Source organism: Pituophis catenifer, unplaced genomic scaffold, assembly GCF_029215685.1.
Source record: "Pituophis catenifer annectens isolate HBS135680 unplaced genomic scaffold, rPitCat1.0.hap2 SCAF_9, whole genome shotgun sequence".
NCBI lineage: Eukaryota > Metazoa > Chordata > Lepidosauria > Squamata > Colubridae > Pituophis > Pituophis catenifer.
Window position 1 is genome coordinate 6,750,695 of NW_027256889.1, and position 26,845 is coordinate 6,777,539.

At 43.6% G+C, this 26,845-nt stretch overlaps 2 protein-coding genes across 3 annotated transcripts; both read right to left on the reverse strand.

Annotated features, from left to right (window-relative positions):
- Positions 1-3,386: 3,386 nt before the first annotated feature.
- Positions 3,387-15,896, reverse strand: LOC139321126 (phospholipase A2 inhibitor gamma subunit B-like). Of its 2 annotated transcripts, XM_070949749.1 has the most exons (6): positions 15,688-15,896; positions 12,156-12,255; positions 10,519-10,638; positions 6,686-6,838; positions 5,134-5,265; positions 3,387-4,341 (listed from the first exon to the last, which is right to left on the reverse strand). In XM_070949749.1, exons 2-6 carry the CDS (start codon positions 12,202-12,204, stop codon positions 4,139-4,141), a joined length of 657 nt encoding a protein of 218 aa, XP_070805850.1. In that variant the 5' UTR covers positions 12,205-12,255; positions 15,688-15,896; the 3' UTR covers positions 3,387-4,138. The 2 variants fall into 2 exon arrangements, with proteins under 2 accessions (XP_070805850.1, XP_070805849.1); XM_070949748.1 differs by lacking the exon at positions 12,156-12,255.
- A 2,273-nt stretch (positions 15,897-18,169) lies between these two features.
- Positions 18,170-26,291, reverse strand: LOC139321111 (interferon-inducible GTPase 5-like). The gene is made up of 2 exons (XM_070949733.1): positions 26,267-26,291; positions 18,170-19,741 (listed from the first exon to the last, which is right to left on the reverse strand). Exon 2 carries the CDS (start codon positions 19,712-19,714, stop codon positions 18,479-18,481), a length of 1,236 nt encoding a protein of 411 aa, XP_070805834.1. The 5' UTR covers positions 19,715-19,741; positions 26,267-26,291; the 3' UTR covers positions 18,170-18,478.
- Positions 26,292-26,845: the final 554 nt, after the last annotated feature.

The following is a 26,845-nucleotide window of genomic DNA, read 5'->3' on the forward strand; positions in this document are numbered from 1 at the left end:
AGTCTGGATGATTTTATACCTTACCAAAATAGTTCTAGATTGAGAGAGAGACAGGAGAAGTCCGTGTAAACGGTTTCTTTTCTGTATTTCCGGCAGTGAAATGAGCCTAAATTAATTGCATCAGTTTAAGCTTCCACTTCCAGTAACTGCCACCCCGATGGATGCTAGGATTCTGTTTTTTTTGTTGTTGTTTTTTTTTCTTAAAGTAAAATTACCTCCATCATCAAGATTGGGTTCCTTGTGCTGGAACCCAGAGGAAGCTATGAGAGGGAAGAGATTTTAACTCTGAAAGGAATTAGAGCATACACAGAGTGTACCTAACTCAGCTTTTGATATTCCATGCTGCTGAGAGAAGCTCCAGTGTGACTTAATACTCTATCTGCCAAGTTAGCCTTGCTTGTAACTTAAAATGTGTATTCTCAGCAACCTAATGTGAGGTAGCGCCCGTTAACAAAACCCTGGGGTATATTTATTTATTTATTTATTTATTTATTTATTTATTTATTTATTTATTTATTTATTTATTGGTTCAATTTATATGCCGCCCTTCTCCGGAGACTCAGGGCGGCTTATAAATGCGTTAAGCAAAAGCCTTCATACTTTTGTATATACCTGCTTAGTAGGGCTTTCGGCCACCCCCCAAGCGGTGTTCTTTTTTATACAAAGTCAGCTTATTGCCCCCACAATCCGGATCCTCAATTTACCTACCTCGAAAGGATGGAAGGCTGAGTCAACCTTGAGCCTGGTGAGATTTGAACTCACAGTAATTGCAGGCAGCTGGTGCTACTTAATAGCACTTTAGACTGCTGCGCCACCAAGGCTATTCTATATGCCAAAAAATGGCATATTTTCCTCCTTTTCCTCCTTTCTGAGGTCCATCATTTTCAGAGTGCTGAGAAAATCATGAGGTTTGCATAAACCCTGGATATGAAACAGAGGTGGGTTTCAGTAGGTTCTGATCAGTTCTGGAGAACCGGTAGTGGAAATTTTGAATAGTTCGGAGAACCGGTAGTAAAAATTCTGACTGGCCCCGCCCCCATCTATTCTCTGCCTCCCAAGTCCCAGCTGATCGGGAGGAAATGGGGATTTTGCAGGAACCTTGCCCTGCCACGTCCACCAAGTCATGCCCACCAAGCCATGCCATGCCCACCAAGCCACACCCACAGAACCAGTAGTAAAAAATTCTGAAACCCACCACTGATATGAAATAATGTTTCTATAGCAATGACGACCTAGGCAAGCAATGTGTGTCGGCTATAAAAAAAGAAAAAAGTTTTAGTTAGTGTGTGCGCCTGCTTTTCTCTCTGCCTGCTGCTCTGTTTAAGGTGGGAGATAAAAAGGTCGCCCACTTTTTGCTTCCTGTTCAGAAAAATAAAGCTGATTATCAGTTGCCTCGACTTCAGAGTTTCATTGGATTTATCAGGTTCTGAGCTGCACTCCAAAACCTTACAACTCAATTTTTTTTTTTATTTTGCAACAGTAATTTTTTTTTTTTTTTTTTTTACTATTGCAAAAAGTAGTAAGGTCCCTCTCCTGTGTAGGCCCTGTGTTCAATGATGAAATTCAGTTTTTTTTTACTACTGGTTCTGTGGGCATGGTGTGGCTTGGTGGGCCTGGCTTGGTGGACGTGACAGCGGAAGGATACTGCAAAATCTCCATTCTCACCCCACTCCAGGGGAAGGATACTGCAAAATCTCCATTCTCACCCCACTCCAGAGGAAGGATATTGCAAAATCTCCATTCCCACCCCACTCCAGAGGAAGGATACTGCAAAATCTCTATTCCCACCCCACTCTGGGGCCAGCCGGAGGTGGCATTTGTTGATTCTCTGAACTACTTAAAATTTCCGCTACCGGTTCTCCAGAACCTGTCAGAACCTGCTGGATTTCACCCCTGCTTGTGTTGCATTTGAACATACGTCTCTCTCTCTCTCTCTCTCTCTCTCTCTCTCTCTTATGTTTTATACTCCTCTTTCTCACGTGTTTTTAAAACCCCAGTCTGTTGTGGGATTGGTGTGCGAACATCTGGCTTAGGTGTTTCTAACTGCCATCACTGTGGCGAATGGCAGGAACTGAAAACTAGCATATGTGTTTGATTTTGGATACATTTCACATTTCAAAGACTTGTCTGGGCTGGTATCCAAGAAGCAGGAAGTTTGTGTCTTGAACGGGTGGTAAAGAGCCGAAGTCGAAGTAAGTTGTTGAGGGGGGCGGGGTGTGTGAAGGGGGAAATCAAAAGATTTTCTTCATTGTAGCAGAAGACGCAGCTTGGAATCTGCTGGCTTTGGCTGCTTCTCAGCCAAAGGCCCTGAATGGAGGATTTAGTTCAGGGGTAGGATTGAAAAATGTTAGCAACTGGTTCTCTGCCTGTTTGCTGGGAGTGTGTGGCCATGGGGGTGTGGCCTACTCGGCCTCCTGCACCATGGCGGGGGGGGGGGCGTTTTTGCCCTCCCCAGGCTCTGGAGGCTTTTGTCGAGCCTCCGGGAGGGCGAAAACGGCCTCCCCTGGGCTCCGGAGGTTCTCCAGAGGCCAGAAATGGGCCCGTTTCCGGACTTACGGAACTTCCGGGAGGCCTGTTTTTCACCCTCCCAGAGCCTCCGCGTGGGCCCTGCACTTATCTCGCATCCAAAATGGGCCACGTGGTGACTCCTGAAAGGGGCGGGGCAGGGTGGGCGTGGCCAGCCAGTCCTTGCAACTACCAGTTCGGCAAACCAGATGTAAAAGTAGCATCCGGTTCGCATGAACCAGTCCGAACCGGCTGAATCCCACCCTTGACTTTGTTGACTAGGGATAAGAGATGAAACTGTCTCAGTAGGACATTATTATTATTTTATTTATTATTATTTTTTTAGATTTATATGCCGCCCTTCTCCGGAGACTCAGGGTGGCTTACAATGCATTAAGCAATAGCCTTCATTCTTTTGTATATTTATACAAAGTCAGCTTATTGCCCCCACAAACTGGGTCCTCAATTTACCTACCTTAGAAAGGATGGAAGGCTGAGTCGACCTTGAGCCTGGTGAGATTTGAACTTGCGGTAATTGCAGGCAGCTGGTCTTAATAACCAGCTTAATAACAGGGTACCTTAAACCACTGCACTACCAAGGCTCTACAGTAATCTAGATGGATTACTGTAACAATCGGACTTTCAACCTTGAAATGAATGAGTTTCTACCACTCTATTGAGATGCCAGATAGACTGTAGAACAGAGACACACGATCTAAAGATTTGACATACTGGGGGTGGGTGGGTGTGTGGAGGCAATCAAACAAAGAGGAAGGAGGGTCAGAATGAAATATTTTCCATGCCATTTGAAAGCTGCACCGGCAAGGAAATTTTGGATATAAATTCATATGTGGTTAGGAAAAAAATGAACAGACAACATATAGAGTTTAAGCCAGAATTATTTTTATTAGGCATTATATCAGATGGTTATAATAAAGGGATGACAATATACCTAATATTACACATCTTGACTGCAGCAAGAATTGTGTATGTGCATCAGTGTAAGTGCGAAAACACCCCCTCAGAGGAGGAGACGATAAGGAAGATACTGGTATGTGCAGAAATGGACAGACCTAACGCTAATTATAAAACATAAAGGAGATACAGAATATTATGCTACATGGGATACACGAGGTAGAAGTTGGAATGCGAAAGAATCAGGTTAGGTGAACATGGAAAGAGACACTATGTATGTATTAGAATGTAGATATTAGAATGATAGATAAGCTGGACATTCTAGAATATGATGGTCAGAAATAACTGTACAAACTAGCACTGTTTAAAATAACATATATGTTATTTTACTTTTGTTTCATGGCAAGTGGAACGCCAGGACAACTGCACTGTATCCAATATATTAATATGTGAACAATAAAAATATATTTAAAGAAAACAATAAAAGAAAAGAAAGAAAGAAAGAAAGAAAGAAAGAAAGAAAGAAAGAAAGAGAAAGAAAGAAAGCTACACCGATGTGAGTCTTCTGTCAACATTTAGGGCATCCTTAATGTCCAACTTTTATTTGACTTGTTCAAATAAAAAGAAAATCAAAATATCTCCAAATGACCATACTGGGGAAAGGAAATGGAATGCCAAACTTAACTTGTCTCTCGGTGAACAGTCAGAAATGTTTTCTTCAATAGGCACTAAGGAGGAAAAGCTTCATTGGCAGAAGAGCCAGGAGGAAAACTTCAAGAGAAGAAGAGCTGCTATCACTCTTGGCTTCTTGGCAGGTTACATCCTGGATCGCAGAATTTCCAATAAGTGGCCCTGGGTAGGTTTTTAATATATTACAGATGGATTCTGTGGTACATCCTTTTACGGGTTTTTTTGGGTCATCTAGAAAAGAAAATCAAAAGTCAGTCAGTTAGATAAATGGAGCACAAATTCCATCTGACTATTTTGTATTGTTAATCCAAATGTTTGCATTCAAAATCATTTACCCATGGTAGCCAACTTGGAAGTGGAAAAATGAAGGAAGGGAAGGGAAGAAAAAGATAGCCTTAGAATAGAATAACAGAGTTGGAAGGGAACTTGGAGGTCTTCTAGTCCAACCCCCTGCTTAGGCAGGAAACCCTACACCACTTCAGACAAATGGTTATCCAATCTCTTCTTTAAAAACTTCCAGTGTTGGAGCATTCGCAACTTCTGGAGGCAAGTTGTTCCACTGATAAATTGTTCTAACTGTCAGGAAATTTCTCCTCAGTTCTAAGTTGGCTCTCTCCTTGATTAGTTTCCATCCATTGCTTCTTGTCCTACTACCCTGTGGTGCTTTGGAGAATAGCTTGACTCCCTCTTCTTGTCAGGAAATTTGGAAGGAAGGAAGGAAGGAAGGAAGGAAGGAAGGAAGGAAGGAAGGAAGGAAGGAAGGAAGGAAGGAAGGAAGGAAGGAAGGAAGGAAGGCATTTACATTCCAGAAGGATATGGCATTGTCCATTTTTATAATATTTAACATCAACACATCAAATTCTAGGAGATCTAATGGTTCATCATTAAAAAAAATATGTCATAATCAACATCATGTTTTACTTATTTTTGAGCTTTGATCATTCCCAGTCTTTGTGGCTAAAATCAAGAATAACTTCAGAGAAGAGGAGGGGGGGGTTTCTATCAGAATTACAGTACAAATACCTTTAATAATAGCTTCAAAACAATATAGTGCAGATCCAGTACAATTCAGAGGAACATCATCTGAACAGCGACCTGTCTCTAAAGAGCAGACTGGACAATGTTTCCCGTTGATAGTGGTGTTTAGTGGAAGCACTGCAAAGCGAAACAGAGTCAGGAAGCTGAGACAGGTTACTACGGACATGCTTTATAGAGTTCACACAAACAGCTACACCGTTCAGAGACTTCGTATTAATGAATGAATGTTAATTAATTGACAACCTGGTCAAATCACAGTGAAAATATGTGAAAATATCTACAGACCCCCTCCCCTCACACTGACAGGAAAAGACACTAGAATATAAACTAACAGCAAACCCCATTTCTTTACAAGCCCTGATGATGTTACCTAGAGTAATGAAACGTCTCCAAGAAAACAAACAAGCTAAGAGAGCACCAAGGACTCCTCAGAAAATACTTCCCAATGATTAATCCCATCCAAGTCTTAACCAGGCCTAACTCTGCTTAGCTTCAGACCCAAATGAAGTAACCCAATGTGTTGTCTCCTATTGAAGGCAAGCTATTAATAAAACAGGTGTGTAGAACACCATAGGCCAGGGGTGGGCAACTGTGGCCCTTTTACAACCTGTAAAGCCTGTTTACAACCTGTAAAAGCTTGGCTGTCTCAGAAATTCTGGGAGTTGAAGTCCACAGGTTGTAAAAGGGCCACAGTTGCCCACCCCTGCCATAGACCCTTAATTCTTAACCACAATGGGACCACAATGATAACTGTGTGTCTTCTTGCAAGATCCGTGCTTTTTGAGTTGCACAGTTTTGACACACTTGTGTGTGAGTTGCACACACACACACACTTGGAAGGCACTGCAGATTCCAAGAATTCTGATAATTTCCAGACAGGATTCAGAAGTGCAGGCTATCAGTGGCTGACCAACAAGGAGATGAATAGTTGTCTCCCACACCTATTCATCTCCACCCCCTGCTTCGCTAGCAGCGGTGGCTCTTCTGTCCCAAGGACCAGCCCATGGATTTCCACTGCTCTCCTCTCTTCTGCCTTCTGCGCATCCGCGCGTCAAGAACTGGACCCAGCTGTTCCTCCTCTTCCTCATCAGCCACCTCCAGACTTGGGGGCTGTTGCCTCTTCATCTTAGGACTGACGGAAGACCCAGGCTCTGCCAGCTCCACTCCCTCTTCCCACTCTCAGGTTGCCTTGATGCTGACCCTGACTCCCACGCCTCCTCCTCCTCCTCCTCTGATTCAGCTGCTAGAGGGGCCGGCGGCCGACAGGCCACAACACATAACAACTGCAGTGATTCACTTGACAACCATGGCAAGAAAGGTCATAAAACGGGGCAAACCTCAATTTAATCATCTCACTTAGCCGCAGAAACGTTGGGCTCAATTGCGGTCGTAAGTCGAGGACTACCTGTAATCATGGCCAAGAGTTTTTGTTTTTTTAGCATTTGTATTCCAGATCCACCTCCCACACTCTTGAGAGCACAGCCAGTGTTGCTGAAGTTGACACACGGGGCAAAAAAAAAAAAAGGAGAAGACCTACTTTTTGTAGAGGGAGGGGTGCAGCCATCAGTTTTGCAGCAATCGTACTGTTTTCTTACGTACATTCCTTTCCCGTAAGACAGCTCGATAAACTGATTCTTACAGTGGGTAAGGGGTGCGCAAGACAGGATTATGTTGGTTTGTGTTTTTTCATCTGCAAAAATGGAAGGAGATGAGTATCTGCCCTGCAAGACAGACCAGACCAATAAACATATTCTCATGCAACACTTCTTATTATTATTATTATGCCCTCTCCATCATCAGACATTGGCGATCATGTTGGCGATCCTATGTTTATAAGTAGCCGCACGAAAATGTGCTACTGAGTTTTGTCCAAACCGGTCCCTTCGATTTTGAAGCCATGATGTTCTTCTTCTTGTCTGGACCTTGTTCGCCTTCAATCTTTCCTTGGAGGATTACCGTATTTTTCAGAGTATAAGACGCACCTTTTTCCCATCCCAAAAAAAGGGTGAAAATCTGGATGCATTTTATACTCTGGATGTAGCCCTGCCCAGCTTCTCAAACGGAGGTTTCAGAGGCTGAAAAAAGCATCAGAAAAGAAGCTTCAGAAAAGAAGCCCCCAAACAGAGCTTCAGAGGCTTTTTTTTTTTCTGAAGCTCCATTTCGGAGGCTTTCAGAGGCAGGAAAAAAAGTTTTTTCTGAAACGGAGTTTGAGAAGTTTCAGAGGCAGGAAAAAAAAGCAAGGCACAGAGCTCACAACCAAGGAACCTGTTGCTAAAATTCACCTCTGGGAACAACTGATTAGGCCGATCCACCTGCCAATCAGCTTTTTTCTTATTTTCCTCCCCAAAAACTAAGGTGCGTTTTATACTCCGGTGCGTCTTATACTCCGAAAAATACGGTAATTGAAGTTGGCCTTATTTTTCCGGGTGTCGCATCACATGTCCAAAAATATTCTAACTTTCGCTTTTTAATGGGTTTGATGATTTCCCTTGGCTTTCCCAGGCAGCTTACTGTATCACCTCCTCATTTCTGATTTTGTCAACCCAGCTTATACGTAACAGCTGCCTGTAAATCCACATTTCAAAGGCTCATGCAAGACTAAATATTACTTTTGTTTAGATTGGCTGCAATGGCAATTTTTTTTTCAACCCTGTTTGTGTTTCTTTCCTCCCTCTGTTATATTCCCCTGACTTAGAGGAGTGTCTGTTTGAGATCGTTTCATAATCTTAGGTGGATTCAAGCATTGTTTTCCCTTTTGGCTACCTGGGGGGACAAAGCATTCTTGTCTCCATCAAGGTCATTCTCTTTATTCAACATTTGCTCTCACGGGGCGAGGGAAGGGACTTGGAGAGCTGTACCTTTAGTACATAGAATAATAGAGTTGAAAAGGACTTCAGGTAGCATTTATTACTACCGGTTCGGGCGAACCGGTCCAAACCGGTAGCATTTCACCCCTGCTCCATACCATTCTGGATAAATAGTTGTCCACCCCCAACTTTTGGAGGTAAGCCATTCGACTACTTTCTATTGATTCTTTGTGTGACAGAACAAGGGGAAATCACATTGCAAACATTGGGTGGGGCATAAACAAAGGAAGAGGGAGGGGAACTAAATTTAATTTCATTCAAGTGACAAGAATGGAGCTACAGGAAGTCAATTCCATTAATGCAATCACTCCCAGGGCATTTAATGGCTTTCCTGGTTTAAAAACTGCCATCCGGGGCATCTTTAAAAAAAGCATTTATGGATGTATAAATGTATGAGTTCCTTATTTGTTCAAATTATGCATCTTGGATTTACGGCAGGAGTGCTATTCAGCAGGTTCTGACAGGTTCTGGAGAACCGGTGGCAGAAATTTTGAGTAGTTCAGAGAACCGGCAAATACCACCTCTACCTGGCCCCAGAGTGGGATGGGAATGGAGATTTTGCAATATCCTTCCCCCAGGAGTGGGCAGGGAATGGGGATTTTGCAGTATCCTTTCCCCTGCCACACCCACCAAGCTACACCCACCAAGCAACATTCACAAAACCGGTAGTAAAAAAATTTGAATTCCACTACTGATTTATGGTATTACTTTAGAATCCAGAACCTGTTAATTTTTCCTGTGTCCATTGAACCCCAAATTCCTTTTGGTTTTGGGTAAAAAGAAATATCTATCTAGTTAATAGTCTATATTAATTAATGGGCAATGAACAATCCTCTTAAAAAAGGGTTTGTACTGCCATGCTTAAATTCCACCAGGGGGATAAGTTCATAAAACCCATATTTAAAACAAACAAAAAAATTGTATTCTTTAATATTATTTTTTTAAAAAAATTGCCATGGGTGTGGAAGTTACGATTACTGATATGGTCAAAATATTCATTAAAAGGAATAAAACTTTTAATGCATTGTTCATTCCAGGAACATTGATTATCCTTGGAACATACAATGTTGTGATGGAATAGTTTGGCTTTGAAAAAGCTTGAACAAAGTGCCTTAATAGCAATTGGCACTAGGCGACAATCATTGTCTCCATTAAGAGAATTTAAAAATTAATCACAATTTTTGTCCTGCCTTTATTACTTTATAAGTAACTCAAGATGGCCAACATGCATAATACTCCTTCCTCCTCCTCTTTTTCCCCCCATCACATCCCTGTAAGGTGGGTTGGGCTGAGAGAGGGACTGGCCTAATCACCCTGCCAGCTTTCATGCCTAAGGCAGGACTAGAACTCACAATTTCCCAGTGATTGACTCATAGTCATCTAACCAGTTTTCATAGCTAAGGCAGGACTAGAACTCACAGTCTCCTGGTGATCGACCCAAAGGCACCTAGCTGGCTTTCATGCCTAAGATAGGACTAGAACTCACAGTCTCCTGGTAACTGGCCCAAAATCACCCAGCCAGCTTTCATGGCTAAGGCAGGACTAGAACTCACAATCTCCTGGTGACTGGCTTGGCCATCCAATCAGCTTTCATGCCTAAAACAGGACCAGCACTCACAGTCTCCTAGTGATTGGCCCAAAATTGTAATGAAGCGGGCTCTGATGGATGACCACTGGATAACTTTCTATTCACTCTATTCTAAAAAGAAATGCATCCAGCTGGAAAGAGTACAAACTCAGCCAAGGTCCTTTTGGTTCCTCTAAGAGGCCTCTAAGTTGTCAGAAGAAAGGAACATTCTAATAACATACATCTTAAGGGTTGGTTAGGTCAAGGGGATCCACATGAGTTAAAAGTTGTCCATCGTCAAAAGATAAAAGAGATGCTTCAGTAATCTACAAAAAGAATTATGACTGTTTTGCAAAGAAATTCTGTAATGTCAACTAAAATTGATAAATGTATAGGACCATATGAACTGCTGACTTCAAAAGAATCCTTTGTCTAGAAGGGTATAAAACCATTGTACCTAATTCCTGTCTTTGTTCAACGCTTCATGTACAGAGCCTTGAACCTATTGCGCAATATATAAAAATCTGTCTCTGATCAACCCAAAAGTTGTGTTTGTCTTATTAAATCCACAACAAAATCACCCAGCCAGCTTTCATGGCTAAGGCAGGACTAGAACTCACCATCTCCTGGTGATTGGCCCAAAGTCTTTCAGCCAGCTTTCATAACTAAGGTGGAACTAGAACTCACAGTCTCCTGGTTTCTAGCCTGACGCCTTAACCACTACACCAAACTGGCTGCTGAATCTTAATTGACATCTTCAATATTCAATCTTAAATCTGAGCAATAGTCTATTGTAAGTGCCCCATGTACAGAAACATAGCTAAAATGGCCATCGGTGTTTTCTGGATATCAACCTAATTTGGTCAACCCAATTCAGTGAGAATGTTTTTGATCAGTGACATGGCCTTTGTCAAGTTAACAGTGGTCGCCACCCACCTTTGACGATTTCGGTCAGGCTCCTCAGACAGGACTTTTCAGCTTGGTTACAGTTCTTTAATGAGTCCGTGCAGGTTGAAGCTCCCTCCTTCCGACATTGGATACATTGGAAAGTTGCACCTGGAAGAGAAAAACACAGCGTAGATCAGGGGTGTCAAACTCGATTTCATTGAAGGTGGCATCAGGGTTGTGTTTAACCTCAGGGGGCTGGGGTGGGTGTGGCTGGGGTGGGAGTGGTGGGAGTGGCCAGATCAACGTCATGTCAGAGGGGGCACCTGTGGTGGCCAAGTGCTAAGGCAGGACTTCTCTCTGACCCTTCCTCCTTCTCATTATAATCTTCCTTCCTTCCTTCCTTCCTTCCTTCCTTCCTTCCTTCCTTCCTTCCTTCCTTCCTTCCTTCCTTCCTTTTCTTCTTTTTCCTTCCCTCTTTCTTCTCCTTTCTTCTTCCTTCCCCTCTTTCTTTATTTTTCCTTCCTTGCTCTCTTCCCATCTTTCCTTCTTTTTCCTTGTCTTTCCTCTTTTCCTTTTTCCTTTCCTGTCCCTTCTTGCATGCTGAAATGCAAAAGGGGAAACATTTCTCCTTTGGTTCTGTGTTTAGTTCATTTTCCTAGCCCTCTGAATGGGCCAATGAAAATGGAGCTCGGGGCGGCTGTGCACGGGCCTCCCAAGCTCTGTTTTCGTTGGCAGAGGCACCGCAGGCTGGTCGTTTGCTGTCTCCAGGGTGGACCTGCAGGCCCAATCTAAGCACCCAACGGGCCAGATCTGGCCTGCCAGCCTTGACTTTGACACGCCTGGCATAGACTGTGAACCAGAGAAGACCCGCTGAAGGCCACAAGCTTGCTAACAGAAATGGTGCCAGACAGAGATTTATCTGCTTATTCTACCCATGCTCCTTCCAATTTAATGAATGAGAATGAGTTTTGGAAATACATCAGTGGTGAGTTCCTCCCGGTTCCACCGAGCCGGTAGCAGTGACAATATGATGTCACTGAACCGGTTCTGCCCCCCCCCCCCCGCCCTCCGCATTATTCTTACCTTTTATTTGGCCCCACCCCCAATCTATTGCTGCCTCCTGAGTCCCAGCTGATGGGCTAGAAGGAAAAAACCTGTTTAAATTCTTGCTGTGGGGCTTCAAAGGGCCGCCCTACAGCTGATCAGTGTTAAAAGGCAGTGTGGTGGTAGATCAGTGCCTCCAAAAACAAATGAGTAGACCAGTGCCTGCAAAAATAAATGGGTAGACCGGTGCTTCCAAAAAGAAATGGGTAGACCGGTACAGCTCTGCAAGCAGTTAAAAGCCTGATAGACCAATACCTCTGCTAAATCTAATTTAATTGACCAAACTAAGTAATAATTTTAATTAGCAATTTTATGCTGTTTGTGTGTCTATATTTTTCTTGACTGTACACCGCCTTGAGTCCTACAGGAGAAAGGCGGTATAGAAATATAATAAATAAATAAATAAATAAATAAATCCTAAAGAATTGTCACATGACCATCAAGCCACGCCCACAAAATAAGCCACGCCCACAGAACTGGTAGTAAAAACATTTAGAACTCGCCCCTGAAATACGTGTAGTAAAGGAAAGGGGAAAAAATATATCAGGAATGGAGAAGGGTGTGGCTAACTAACTTCGTACCTGTTCTTAGAAGCACAGTGAAGAGGAAATATCCCAGAAGAATTTGCATGATGAAACAGGTGCCTTGGGCAAATATTTTTCTCTCACTATCCTGAAGAACCTGAAAATATTTTTGTTTTTTTTTAAAAAAAAGGATTAGGACTCCTGCCACCAGGTATCAGACCTTTTCTTGCCAAGAGATGGGTTAAATGGCCTCGCTAAAAGCTATCACTTTGTTTGACGTCTATGGAGCTTCTCAACCATCCAGGTCATGGTTGTCCCAAAAAGTGCTTTTTCCAAAAGGCAACTGAACTTTCTTGGTTTATTTCCTGTCAAAATGCTTTGCTTCTCATCCAAGAAGCTTCTTCGGTTCTAAGTAATTGGTGGGGAAGGGAAGGATTTGCAAAGACTGTAAATCCTTCCGTTCCCCACCAGTTAGTTAGAATTGGAAAAAAGAAAAAAACGTCTTGGATGGGAAGCTAAACATTTTCAAAGGACGAAATCGAGAGATTCCAATGGCCTTTTGGAAAAAAGCACCTTTGGGATATCAGTTTGCTTCTCATAGAAATTAAGTTACCTGGAATTTTGGGGTTTCCCACGTTTGGTAGAAATCTTTGCGTGTAGCACAAAGATTTCTAATCTCCCCATTCTTATGTGTGCGGTAGAGAGCAGGGGTGAAATGCTCCCGGTTTGGACCGGATCACCCGATCCGGTAGCGATGGCGGCGGGTGGTTCAGAGAACCAGTAGCAAAAATCCCTGCGCCCACCCACCCCTCCATGCCCATCAGAGGCTGTTATTTTAACTTTTAAAAGCATTTTTTCTACAACCTCTTCGGCCAAAAAAATGCTTTTAAAGTTAAAAAAAAAAAGCTTCTGATAATCAAGGAACTCAGCTGGGATCGTCAGAGGCTTTTAAAAGCATTTTTTCTACAACCTCTTCAGCCGAAGAGGTTGTAGAAAAAAAAAATGCTTTTAAAAGCCTCTGACGATCCCAGCTGAGTTGCTTGATCGTCAGAGGCTTCTAAAAGCATTTTTTTTTTGCAAGCTCTTAAGGTTGTAGAAAAAAATGCTTTTAAAAGTTAAAAAAAAAAAAAGTTGGCCACGCCCACCCAGTCACATTACCCCACCACCACTACCAAGCCACACCCACAGAACCGGTAGTAACAAATTTTAGATTTCACCCCTGGTAGAGAGGGAGGCATTTCAAGCACATTCTACATAAGGAATATCTTTGACCCATTGAGTGTGCTAAACTGCTTAAGGATTTCCTTTGTTTGCTGGTTTAAGAAAACTGCATCCACAGAAACAATGGTCCACAGCACTGGATGAGCAGGGGTTCATAACCTCTGGACCATGGGCCACTACCAGGCTGTGAGCTGTTCGGAACTGGGCTATGGAAGCCACACGTGTGTGTGTATATGTGCCCATCAAATCCTCCCCTATTCAATACTTAGATTGAATAGCCAAGAAATAGATGCAGACAGAGATAAAGATCCAAGAGAGGAATATGGGAGGCAAATCATCATCATCATCATCATCATCATCATCATCATAGCAATTAAAGTACTGAAACGGGCAAGAGACAATGGATAGAAAGGAAATCTTTTTTGTTCTTGTTCTGATTTGCTTTTCTTTTTCTCTCTCTTTCTCTTCCTTTTTAGGTTGGTGGCATGATTAGAAGTTAGGTAGGATAGAAAGAAACCATGTTTTAATAAAAGGGTGACTTGATTAAAAGTTAGAATAAGAGATAAAAATAAGAGAAAGGGGGGATATTAGTGTATACACTTTCACATAATAAAAGTAAGAAGAAGAGAAAACATGGAATAATTAAATAACGATAGACTATAACGTAATATAAATGTGAATTATTAGTAGAAATATGTAAGTTGGTTGAATGTAAGAACTATGATTAATTCTGCTAGTTTTATTTGTATTAGAATGTATGACATTCAGGCTGCCACACTGTTCACGCATTAATACATATATGTAAAACAAAATAAAAAACTTGAAACAACAAAAACAACAAAAAGAAAACATCCCTTCTCCCCCCTCCTTGCCAACCCGCAAAGCCAAAAAGATTGGGGAACTTTGCTCTATCATAAATGTTTGCCATCAATTACTCTCACTTTAGCACTTCCTTAGTCAAACCGTTCTCTAAGCTACTCTGCAGTTTAACTGTCAGTTAGGTAGCTCAGTCTTCTCCCTTCTCCCTTGAGCTTCTGCCTGGGGAATTCTGGGAGTTGAAGTCCACACCTCTTTAAGTGGCCAAGTTTGAAACACGTTGGTATTTATTCTTTGGCAGAGCCACAGAAACCTATTTTAAAAGGAAAGGGGACACTCTTGTCATTCTTACAACACTTGTAAGTGTACAACTTCTTGCTTGTACACTTCTGCTTTGGGTAGGGGATACTTCAGCCATGAGGAGAGCCAGTGGCGATGAATTTTGAGCTTGCGGTGAATTTTGTCCGTGCCACCTAATCTGTCCCTTCCTTGCCATCTTTTACACCAGTGTGTTCCTTAATCTTGAGAAACCTCAGGAGTGGCTTGGAAAATACACACCTCTTCTAGTTGTCAAGGTTGAGAAACATTGTTTGACGTGCACTCTCCATCTGACATACTGTCATGTTAAAAATGTGGATGGATAGATAGAAAGATGATAGATAGATAGATAGATAGATAGATAGATAGATAGATAGATACATACATACATACATACATACATACATACATACATACATACATATAATATGATAATACAGACAGATAATAGAGACAGAAAGAGGAGAGACAGAGAGACAGAGAGATAGGAAGGAAGGAAGGAAAGAAAGATTAGATAGGAGAGGGTGCAAGAGAGGGAGGGAATGAGAGAGTAAGAGAAATAGATTAGAGAGATAAAAAGATTAGAGAGAGACAGAAAGAGACAGAAAGAGACAGAGACAGAGACAAAGACAAAGACAGAGACAGAGAGATAGGAAGGAAGGAAGGAAGGAAGGAAGGAAGGAAGGAAGGAAGGAAGGAAGGAAGGAAGGAAATATTAGATAGGAGAGGGTGCGAGAGAGGGAGGGAATGAGGGGGTAAGAGAGACAGATAAGATAGATAAAAGATTAGAGAGAGACAGAAAGAGACAGAGAAGAAGGAAGGAAGGAAGGAAGGAAGGAAGGAAGGAAGGAAGGAAGGAAGGAAGGAAGGAAGGAAGGAAATATTAGATAGGAGAGGGTGCGAGAGAGGGAGGGAATGAGAGAGTAAGAGAGACAGATTAGATAGAAAGACTAGTGGGAGGGAGGGAGGGAGGGAGGGAGAGAGAGAGATATAAATTAAACAGAAAGAGACAGACAGACATCTGGCTGGGGAGAGAGAGAGAAGCTTTAGTTTCATAATTTTGGCAGCAAATGGAGCTGGGACCACTTGCCGCAGACCTCACCAGAAATAAAAAGTCAAAAAGAAAAGCGATGGTTCCCCCCCAGCCGAAGCCTTGGCATGCTTGGAAGTAAGCCCAGCCAGGACTTGCCCAGTGGAAAGACGGGCTATCTCCCAGATTGAAAGCAATTCCTACCTGAAATCCTCTCCGTCAGTTCCAGAAACCAGAAGCCGAAAGGAGAACCGTCTGCTTTCTGCAGCCAAGCCGTTCTGCGGCAATCAGTTAAGGAACTGGGTGGAGTACGTTTAAGGCAAGGTCTGCTTTCTGCTGGGCCAATGGCCACCATGGGTTGCTCGCTGCTTACTGCATGCCAGGGAGGATGTGCGCCACAAGGAGCAATTGAATTAAAGGGACGATTCCGATTGTAGGAGCTTAGGACCCAACCTATTTGCAAGGATCTCCAAAGGACCAATTATTGTACGCAATGACGAAGCAACTAGGTGGCTATATATAGTAGCAGAATTCTAGCTAAATACTAAGGGAAGTAAGATTTTTCCAAACCCCGCTGTGTCTTTTTTTATCACATTTACAGCACAGCTTAGGAATGTTTACAGTTCTTTTGTGATTCACTTGGCTGTCACTAGACAAAGGCTCATATTTTCTCCTCTTTTTAAACCCGTTTGCTAATGCCCGAACCACCTGGTGTTTGCCTGCCAAAATCTATTCTTCTCTTTCCTGGAAACTCTTTGTGCATTTCTCTTGTGTCCACAGACTTCTTCCTTGTTCCGACTCCGTAGGAGACTCGCAATGAAGCCACACCAGAAAGCTGCTTTTAAGGCTAAACTGAGTTCTTCTTCGTACGGTTCGAACCCCTAGTACAGGTTTCCTGCGTGAGCAGGGGTTCAGACTAGATGACCTCCAAGGTCCCTTCCAACTCATTGTTACTGTTGGCCGAGTGGAAATTCGCCTAGTTTTTACTGGCTTATGAAGAAATAATCAGTGGCTTTTTTAAGCGATGAATTTGTTTTGACCCAGCTCCCCAAACACGACAAACTCTCTGTAGTTAAAGCAATGATTCCTTTATTAGGAGTGCCAGCAGCCCCGGCAAAAAGTTTCTCTTTCACCTCAGGCTAACAAGGCAGGGGAGATGAATAGTTGTCTACCACATATATTCATCTCCGTCCCATGCCTTTTATCCCCAGACCTAGGATGGGGCTTTGCTGGTTGTGGTCCAAGGTCCAGCCCATGGATTTCCACTGCTCTCCTCTCCTCCACCTTCTGTGCATCCGTGCATCAGACACTGGGCCCAGTTGGGTCCTCCTCTTCCTCATCAGCCATCTCCGGACTCTCCATCTGAGGCAGGGGTGAAATGCTCCCGGTTCGGACCGGATCGCCCTATCTGGTAGCGATGGCTGTGGGTGGTTCGGAGAACCGGTAGCAAAAATCCCTGTCCCTCCCCCACATGCCCAGCTGAGCCGCACAATCATCAGAGGCTTTTTTTAAAATCTTTAAAAGCATTTTTTCTACAACCTCCGAAAAAATGCTTTTAAAAGTTTTTTAAAAAAAGCCTCTGATGATTGTGCGGCTCAGCTGGGATCGTCAGAGGCTTTTAAAAGCATTTTTTTTTTCTGCAACCTCTTCGGCTGAAGAGGTTGTAGAAAAAATGGTTTTAAAAGTTTAAAAAAAAAAAGTTGGCCACACCCACTCAGTCACATTAACACCCCCCCCACCAAGCCACGCCCACAGAACTGGTAGTAACAAATTTTACATTCCACCACTGATCTGAGGGCTGACGGACGGCCCAGGCTCTGCCTCTGTCTCTCTCTCTCTCTCTCTGACAGCTCCATTCCCTCTTCCCCCTCGGAGCTCTCCGGTTGCCTTGACACTCCGACGCCTCCTCCTCCTCCTCCTCTGATTCAGCTGTTGGAGGGGCTGGCGGCCGATAGGCCACAACAGAATTACGTTTCTCCAAAGTTATGACTTGTGTCTTTGCCTGCTAGGAGTGGCATTTCTGTAACACCTGCCAGTAAGAGCTAGCTCGGTGGGTCGATCATGAGCACTCAGAGCCATGTCCTGTAATATTTCGAGTCTTCTTTATCTTTAATTTTTAAAGTTATTCTGTCCGTTTCAGCACAATCCCAAATTTTCCTAATTATGTCATCATCCAGTGGGGTATTCACATAAATTTTATGAATGGATAGAGACGAGAAGTAGAAATGAGAGGGAAGTTTATGAATGTCAGTACAACAAAGATGTATAAAAGTATGGATATAATATGGAAAAATTTGTAAATAAGCTGATGTAAGTAGAAACTTAGTTGAAGATTTATTTTATTTTATTTCCTTTTCTTTCTTTCTTTTTCTTTTTTTCTTTTGGTTGTATTGTTGCAATTACAGTTAACATAGTACAGTTATAGTTATTAGCATGTATGTTATGATTTACCATTGATCTCTCTCTGGCTTTGCTTTATTTGCATAGTTATCCTGACGTGGCACTGTCTTTTCAATAAAATAAAATAAAAAATTTTAAAAAACCGAACACTCAGAGTCATCTTGAAATGAGATAGATGGCAAATGAATTTAATAAACAAAGAAACAAAGGCTCCAAAATATTAATGAGACATCTTGAGCAGATTGTTATATTGTTTTTTTATGATATTTTTCAAAAATCGCTATGAAATATGCAGCTTCAAATTCTCATCAAATTCTCTATTGTTTTGTTATTTAGAATTGTTACAAATAGAACAGAAAAGAAAGAAAAAGAGAAAAAGCAACCACCCCCAAACAATAAAGATAAATATTTAATTTTTGAGTTCCCATGAAGATACCTGCAGATAGGGGTATTCCTTTGCCCTTTGGATGATCAAGCACATATTTCAATCAGAGAATTCTTAAACACAAGAAAATTTGTTCTCCTAAAAAAGGCATTGAAACATTATTATTTTTCTCCATCTGTTTCATTTGGATGAAATGCTTGACTGTTTCCTTCAAAGGAGGTTTTGGGAGGTGTCTTTAAACTTTCCCTGGGATTCTGGTTGCTGAAGAAGTTTTGCACGAATATTTTGGGCGTCTTCCACAGCATCGTCAAGAAAGCTGTTCAGAAAATGATACGTGACAAGGTATGAACTCGCTCCACCAAACACAGACCCAATAAGAGGTATGAAATCAAGAGCCATTTCCACCAGCGACACAGCGACCCAGAGAGATGACTTCATCAAGAGAGAAAATACCAATTCTGCATCGACTGCGTTGGCTAACGGGGTTTTCTTGATAGCCGACCTCAGCTCTTCAAATTGTTTTCCCGTCTGTAGTGCCAGAAAATGGAGAGACCGGTCATCTAAGCCAAACACCCTGCAGAAACATCTCAGAGCATCTACCAAAATTCCAACGTCACAAGCCATAGAGAGACCTGGGACAGGCACCGCTCCAAAAGCACAAGATATCAACGCTACCTTCTTTATATAGGATTTCATTAGCTCTTTTTTCCTCATCAATTCATTTTCTGAGAAAATCTGCACAGATAGTGTTAAAATATCTTTCTTGTGGTCAGGAAGTTCAGCAGCTATTCTCTCTTGCAGAAGAGGGAAATCATACATGTGTACCTCCCGACTGGATACCAGAAACACACTTGAGGAAATCCCAGCTGCCTCTTTCAAGCTATCTTCACAATATTGCCTCATGGATGCCAAGGTGTCCTCCACATTGAAATTCTTTTTCCACTTTTCATTGTTGATAGTGACATCTATTTTGCTACACACATAGTAAAACTTCTTCTTCATTCTTTGTATTTCCTTTGCCAGCATAATATTGTTTTCAGTAAAACGATCAGAAATAACCATAATAAAGACATCGTATTTTTCAAATTGGACGTTCTTCAGATATTTCGCTGCCTTAACCTTATATGTTCCGATCCCTGGAAGGTCCCATATTTTTATATTTGGGAAAGAAGGGTGAGGATATGCCTTTATCACTAAGGTTTCTTTTCCTGGCCCAACCTCGGCTGCCTCATCATCATCATCACTTACTCCTCGGAAGGCATTGACAAAGGAGGATTTCCCAACACCTGCATCTCCAGTAAGTGCGATATTAAGGGGCAGATTTTGTATTTCCTTTAAATGTTTTTGGTATTCTGCTGCCACTTTGGGGACGTTGCCTTCATTCAAATCGCTCTTTAAATCTTCAAATTCTTTCCTTACAAAATCCTTTAGAACTAGATTGCCCATAGTTGCTCTTTGTTCTGTGCAGATTATCTGGAAAGGAAAAGAGACATTGGGATGTTTCTCAGCTACTTCGGGCACTTTGAATTTATGGTTGGAGAAGACCCTTGAGAATACTTTGGACAACCAAGAAAACAAACCAATGGATCATAAAAAGAATCAACCCAGAATTCTCAACAAGGTGCAAAGGTCCAGGTTCAAATTATCCTACTTTGGAAACATTATGAAAAGACCCAGCTCTGTGCTGATGGTTCTGTTACTGGGTAAAGTGGAAGGGAAGATAAGAAGAGGACAGCCAGCAGCCAAAGGGTGAATTCAATTACGGTGGAACTAAGTGCAACATTAGGACTCGTGAAAGAACAGATTAGGATAGAAGGTCTTGAAGAAAATTTATGTACTAGGGTCTGAAAATTATTTGATGGCATAAAATCAGTTTACTGGAGAGGGAGGGTGACTTTGGAAAGGAAAGGAAAATGAAGAATTTCATATCTCTCTGCTTGTCCTTCATGTCTACACATCTTTACTTACCAAATCTTGGAAGCCTGGTGTTGATTTCAATCCCTCCCTCCCTCTTGCACCCAAGACAGTTAAGGAAGAATCAGTTTAAGTTTCTTTCTACTGTTCTTTGCCTCTATGAAGTACTTTCAGACTTGCAAGATTATGTTAATGTAACCTTATTGTAAAGTAGCATAAGCCATCTGATCATGTTTCCTATCTGATCTAAATCCTAAAGGTCCTAAATTTAACCACTGCGCCCTGGTGTCACAGTGGTTAAAGTGCAGTATTGCAGGCAAATTCTGCCCACAGCCTAGAGTTCAATCCTGACTGGGTTCAACGTTGACTCATCCTTCCATCCTTCCAAGTTCAGTAAAATGAGGACCCTGTCAGGGTTCCAAGTAATATATCCAAAGGAAACAAAATTCCGAGGCAGGTAATTTCCTCAAAGAATAGGTTTATTGGATATGTCGTATTGGCACAGGCTGCTGCAAACCGACTCTGAGTATTCCTGCAGTTTTCACCTAATTAAAAGTTCGTCACTTTCTCAAAATAACCAGTCACATGGTCCAATCAGATTACTGTCCACTTGCTAGGTGGCTCCAGTCCCCTCCTTCTGAGCACCTGCAGGAATGTCCTTGGTTCCCAAGAGAAAGTATTTTGGTTTGACTAGAACACCCCAACTAGCCCTACTCCCCACTTCCTATCCCTCGTCTGCAGTGTGTCAGCACTGAAGTCCCAAAATGGCCTCAGTCAGGCGAGCTTCAGAGTTGACAGACCCAGAATGTTGGGGTCGATATGCAAATAATGCTTCTACGTTGTAAACCACCAAGAGATACAAACTGCTATGAAGCTCCATGAGGTGATCTATAAGCCTAAATGCTCTTGCTATCGCTAAAGCTGAAATCAGTCTTGCAAATCTGAAAGTACTTCACTTCTCCCTCCCCTTTTTGCCAAAAGAACTAGAGAGGGTCCCTCTTGTGCCTCTTGTTCCGTTTACATTCCTACTGCTGGCTAAGTTGCCTTTTATCTGTCTGTTCTTCCTATTGTGTGTTAAGGTCAAGTTGTAATTGTATACTATTACAACTGGTGCCTTTCATAACTGCAACACCAATGTGCCTGGATGAGTGTCCAAATCAGGGGGGGGAGGGGTGTTATGAAAAACCAGTCAGGAGAGGGGAAAGCTTTCCAGATGTTCTCCTCCTTAGCCAGACAAAACAAACACACACACCCTTGACACCACTCAAAACCCCTGAGCTCCCCCTCCTCCTCCTCCTCCTCCTCCTCCTCCTCCTCCTCCTCCTCCTCCTCCTCCTCCTCCTCCTCCTCCTCTTCTTTTTCTTCTTCTTCTTCTTCTTCTTCTTCTTCTTCTTCTTCTTCTTCTTCTTCTTCTTCTTCTTCTTCTTCTTCTTCTTCTTCTACTACTACTACTACTACTACTACTACTACTACTACTACTACATATTCCATTGCTTTCCTTTCTTATTGATAAAATATCTGCCTGACACAAACATAACCCAATCTATTTGTATGACTGTAATTTTGTTGCTTGTATCCTTACGATTTATATTGATATTGTTTCCTGATTGCTTATTTGTATCCTATGACTATCATTAAGTGTTGTACCTTATGATTCTTGATGAATCATATCTTTTCTTTTATGTACACTGAGAGCATATGCACCAAGACAAATTCCTTGTGTGTCCAATCACACTTGGCCAATAAAGAATTCTATTCTATTCTATTCTATTCTATTCTATTCTATTCTATTCTATTCTATTCTATTCTATTCTATTCTATTCTATTCTATTTACTAACTGCAGTCAACTCCAACCCAAAATCCAGTGTAAACCCAAAGAAGATACCATCAAATGCAGGGTGGGGAGAGAGAAAAGGCTCTACTTCTCTGGCTGATTCCCCAGAACCACCCACAAAAATCTTTGGGTCCAGAAATGAGGAGTCAAGGCTGCATGGATTTCCTTAATCTTCAAGGTTTTTCAGCAGTTCGATGATTCCTAGAAACAGTGTACACATTCCGCAGTAGAAAAGAAATTATATTGAAGGCTCCTTTATAGGAAAGGAGCAAAAACTAAAGAGAGAATAGAATTTTAAAGCAAAGAGTACAGAATCTACCATAGCTAAACCCAGAGAGGGGAAGGATATACCCAAATGCTTACTTGCTTTTATCAAATGAGTAATTCTCAAAGGTCCCTACGCAGGCTGGGGTTGATTTCTTTTCAAAAATTGCCAGACTTCTCGAGTCAGAAGGACGGCATCTCTCTTATATACCCTTCAAGTTCCTTGTGCATTGTTTCTTCAAATAGTAAAAATGTTCCGCCCATTTTTCATGACTGAAATCCTGCCTACCCAAATCCGAGTTTCCTACGGGTGCCAACATTAAAAGCACCTGATTTCCAGGAAAAAGAAACTACCTTTGGATGGCGGTCAGTTTCGGTTCTTTGCAAATACTGTAGCAGACGCTGTAAAACAAACAGTAATTTTCAAACTTGGCAACTTTTCAGGTGGGTGGACTCTTCCACACATAAAATTCCCACACCAGGCAGATTGGAGCATATAAATGCTTATTTTTCCATCAGGGGTCGTTCTCAGAGGGATCAAGGCAAGCTGTGGTTGATCGCTGACCAAAGTCTCCAAACCAGCAGTGGGTTTCACTTTTGTTACTACCGGTTCGCCCCATATGGACACGCTTACTTTGTGCACATACACACCCAGTTCACACATGGGCTTGTGTTTCACACATGTACCTGGCCTTCCGCGAATGCGCCCTGCCTAAAAACTTGCCTCAATAGGATGGCATAGAGCCGGGAAGGGTGGGCAGGCCCAGCCATGATTTCCACTACCAGTTCGGATGAACCGGGACGAAGCGGCTGAATACCACCTCTGCTCCAGATTCCTCAGAGAGGACTGGATCCCATTTATACACGGTCTTTTAAGTCGGCACTTCTTGCAAATAATCAAACGTTCCTGTCATTTCCCATCGCATGCAGTCTTGCCTGTCAGAGTCTCGCACCCAGAGAACCCATTGCCATCTATCCAGAGCTATCCAGGAAAGAGGGAAAGAGGGCAGTAGAACAAGTTCCTTGACTGTAGCACCTCAATTACGAGCAGAAGAATTTCATCCAACGAGCTCAAAGAAAGCATTTTGAAATGTTCAAAATGAAAGGAAAGTCCTGCAGATGAAAAGCCTCATTATTCCTTTGTGGGGTAATCACATACAAGAATGGTAGCCAAGAAAATCAAAGGAAGGTTATATGAAAGGGCGGGGGGTGGGGGGGTTAATCAAATTAAACACGATTTATGCCAACTCCGGTTTCTACTGTGTCCAACTTGACACAGTTCACTCTGGGGTGGAAAGAGGAGAGGCCCTTCCACACCCAATGCTGTTGATTAATCCAGATTGAGTCATCCACCCTTGGGGAAAGAGATATTCTCACCCACCCAAGGCAAGGAGTACCAGAGAGACTCAATCAATTACTCAATCAGAAAAGAGCTGGGAGGGACCTTGGAGGTCTTCTAGTCCAACCCCCTGCTCAAGCAGGAGAGCTTATACCATTTTGCTTTTAAAAGGCTCTGACGATCCCAGCTGAGTTGCCTGATCATCAGAGGCTTTTTTTTTTCCTTTTAAAAGCAATGCCTCTGATGAACCTCTTCGGCCGAAGAGGTTGTAGAAAAAACTGAGGGAGGGAAGGGGAGAGGATAGGAGGGGCTCCTGTGGGGCAAGCCTGAGGGAGAGAAGGAGAGAGGATAGGAGGGGCTTCTGTGGGGAAAGACTGAGGGAGAGAAGGGGAGAGCATAGGAGGGGCTTTTGTGGGGCAAGCCTGAGGGAGAGAAGGAGAGAGCATAGGAGGGGCTTCTGTGGGCAAGCCTGAGGGAGAGAAGGAGAGAGGATAGGAGGGGCTTCTGTGGGCAAGCCTGAGGGAGAGAAGGAGAGAGGATAGGAGGGGCTTCTGTGGGGAAAGACTGAGGGAGGGAAGGGGAGAGGATAGGAGGGGCTTTTGTGGGGCAAGCCTGAGGGAGAGAAGGAGAGAGCATAGGAGGGGCTTCTGTGGGCAAGCCTGAGGGAGAGAAGGAGAGAGGATAGGAGGGGCTTCTGTGGGGAAAGACTGAGGGAGGGAAGGGGAGAGGATAGGAGGGGCTTTTGTGGGGCAAGCCTGAGGGAGAGAAGGAGAGAGCATAGGAGGGGCTTCTGTGGGGCAAGCCTGAAGGAGAGAAGGAGAGAGGATAGGAGGGGCTTTTGTGGGGCAAGCCTGAGGGAGAGAAGGAGAGAGCATAGGAGGGGCTTCTGTGGGCAAGACTGAGGGAGAGAAGGAGAGAGGATAGGAGGGGCTTCTGTGGGGAAAGACTGAGGGAGGGAAGGGGAGAGGATAGGAGGGGCTTTTGTGGGGCAAGCCTGAGGGAGAGAAGGAGAGAGCATAGGAGGGGCTTCTGTGGGCAAGCCTGAGGGAGAGAAGGAGAGAGGATAGGAGGGGCTTCTGTGGGGAAAGACTGAGGGAGGGAAGGGGAGAGGATAGGAGGGGCTTTTGTGGGGCAAGCCTGAGGGAGAGAAGGAGAGAGCATAGGAGGGGCTTCTGTGGGCAAGCCTGAGGGAGAGAAGGAGAGAGGATAGGAGGGGCTTCTGTGGGGAAAGACTGAGGGAGAGAAGGGGAGAGGATAGGAGGGGCTTTTGTGGGGCAAGCCTGAGGGAGAGAAGGAGAGAGCATAGGAGGGGCTTCTGTGGGCAAGACTGAGGGAGAGAAGGAGAGAGCATAGGAGGGGCTTCTGTGGGGCAAGCCTGAAGGAGAGAAGGAGAGAGCATAGGAGGGGCCTCTGTGGGGCAAGACTGAGGGAGAGAAGGAGAGAGCATAGGAGGGGCTTCTATGGGGCAAGACTGAGGGAGAGAAGGGGAGAGGATAGGAGCGGCTTCTGTGGGGAAAGACTGAGGGAGAGAAGGAGAGAGCATAGGAGGGGCCTCTGTGGGGCAAGACTGAGGGAGAGAAGGAGAGAGCATAGGAGGGGCTTCTATGGGGCAAGACTGAAGGAGAGAAGGAGAGAGCATAGGAGCGGCTTCTGTGGGGCAAGCCTGAGGGAGAGAAGGAGAGAGCATAGGAGGGGCCTCTGTGGGGCAAGACTGAGGGAGAGAAGGAGAGAGCATAGGAGGGGCCTCTGTGGGGCAAGACTGAGGGAGAGAAGGGGAGAGGATAGGAGCGGCTTCTGTGGGGAAAGACTGAGGGAGAGAAGGAGAGAGCATAGGAGGGGCTTCTGTGGGCAAGACTGAGGGAGAAAAGGGGAGAGGATAGGAGCGGCTTCTGTGGGGCAAGCCTGAGGGAGAGAAGAAGAGAGCATAGGAGGGGCCTCTGTGGGGCAAGACTGAGGGAGAGAAGGGGAGAGGAGGGGCTCCTGTGGGGCAAGCCTGAGAGACAGGAGGGGAGAAAAGAGGCTTCTTATTAAATTATTAAAACAAGCAAGAAAATAGATAGTTTTAAGAAGACACTGAGTCATATTTTTTTCTTCTCCCTGTTCTTTTTGCCTGGAATACTTGACTGCTTCCTTGAAGGGGAGGGGGGGGTGCCTTGGATTTTTCCCTGGGACTCTGGTCACTCAAGAGTTTGCCCAAAACATTTGGGTGCCTTTCACCCAAGGAAGGAAGGAAGGAAGAAAGGAAGGAAGGGAGGGAGGGAGGAAGGAAAGAAGGAAGGAAGGAAGGAAGGAAGGATTAAATAGGAGAGGGTGTGAGAGAGGGAGGGAATGAGGGAGTAAGAGAGACAGATTAGATAGAGAGAAAGATTAGTGGGAGGGAGAGAGGGAGGGAGAGAGGGAGAGATAAATTCAACAGAAAGAGACAGACAGACATCTGGCTGGGGAGAGAGAGAGAAGCTTTAGTTTCATAATTTTGGCAGCAAATGGAACTGGGACCACTTGCCGCAGACCTCACCAGAAATAAAAAGTCAAAAAGAAAAGCGATGGTCCCCCCAAGCCGAAGCCTTGGCATGCTTGCAAGTAAGCCCAGCCAGGACTTGCCCAGTGGAAAGACGGGCTATCTCCCAGATTGAAAGCAATTCCTACCTGAAATCCTCTCCGTCAGTTCCAGAAACCAGAAGCCGAAAGGAGAACCGTCTGCTTTCTGCAGCCAAGCCGTTCTGCGGCAATCAGTTAAGGAACTGGGTGGAGTACGTTTAAGGCAAGGTCTGCTTTCTGCTGGGCCAATGGCCACCATGGGTTGCTCGCTGCTTACTGCATGCCAGGGAGGATGTGCGCCACAAGGAGCAATTGAATTAAAGGGACGATTCTGATTGTAGGAGCTTAGGACCCAACCTATTTGCAAAGATCTCCAAAGGACCAATTATTGTACGCAATGACAAAGCAACTAGGTGGCTATATATAGTAGCAGAATTCTAGCTAAATACTAAGGGAAGTAAAATTTTTCCAAACCCCGCTGTTTCTTTTTTTATCACATTTACAGCACAGCTTAGGAATGTTTACAGTTCTTTTGTGATTCACTTGGCTGTCACTAGACAAAGGCTCATATTTTCTCCTCTTTTTAATGCCTGAACCACCTGGTGTTTGCCTGCCAAAATTTATTCTTCTCTTTCCTGGAAACTCTTTGTGCATTTCTTTCTTTCTTTTTTTTTTTTTTTGAAAATT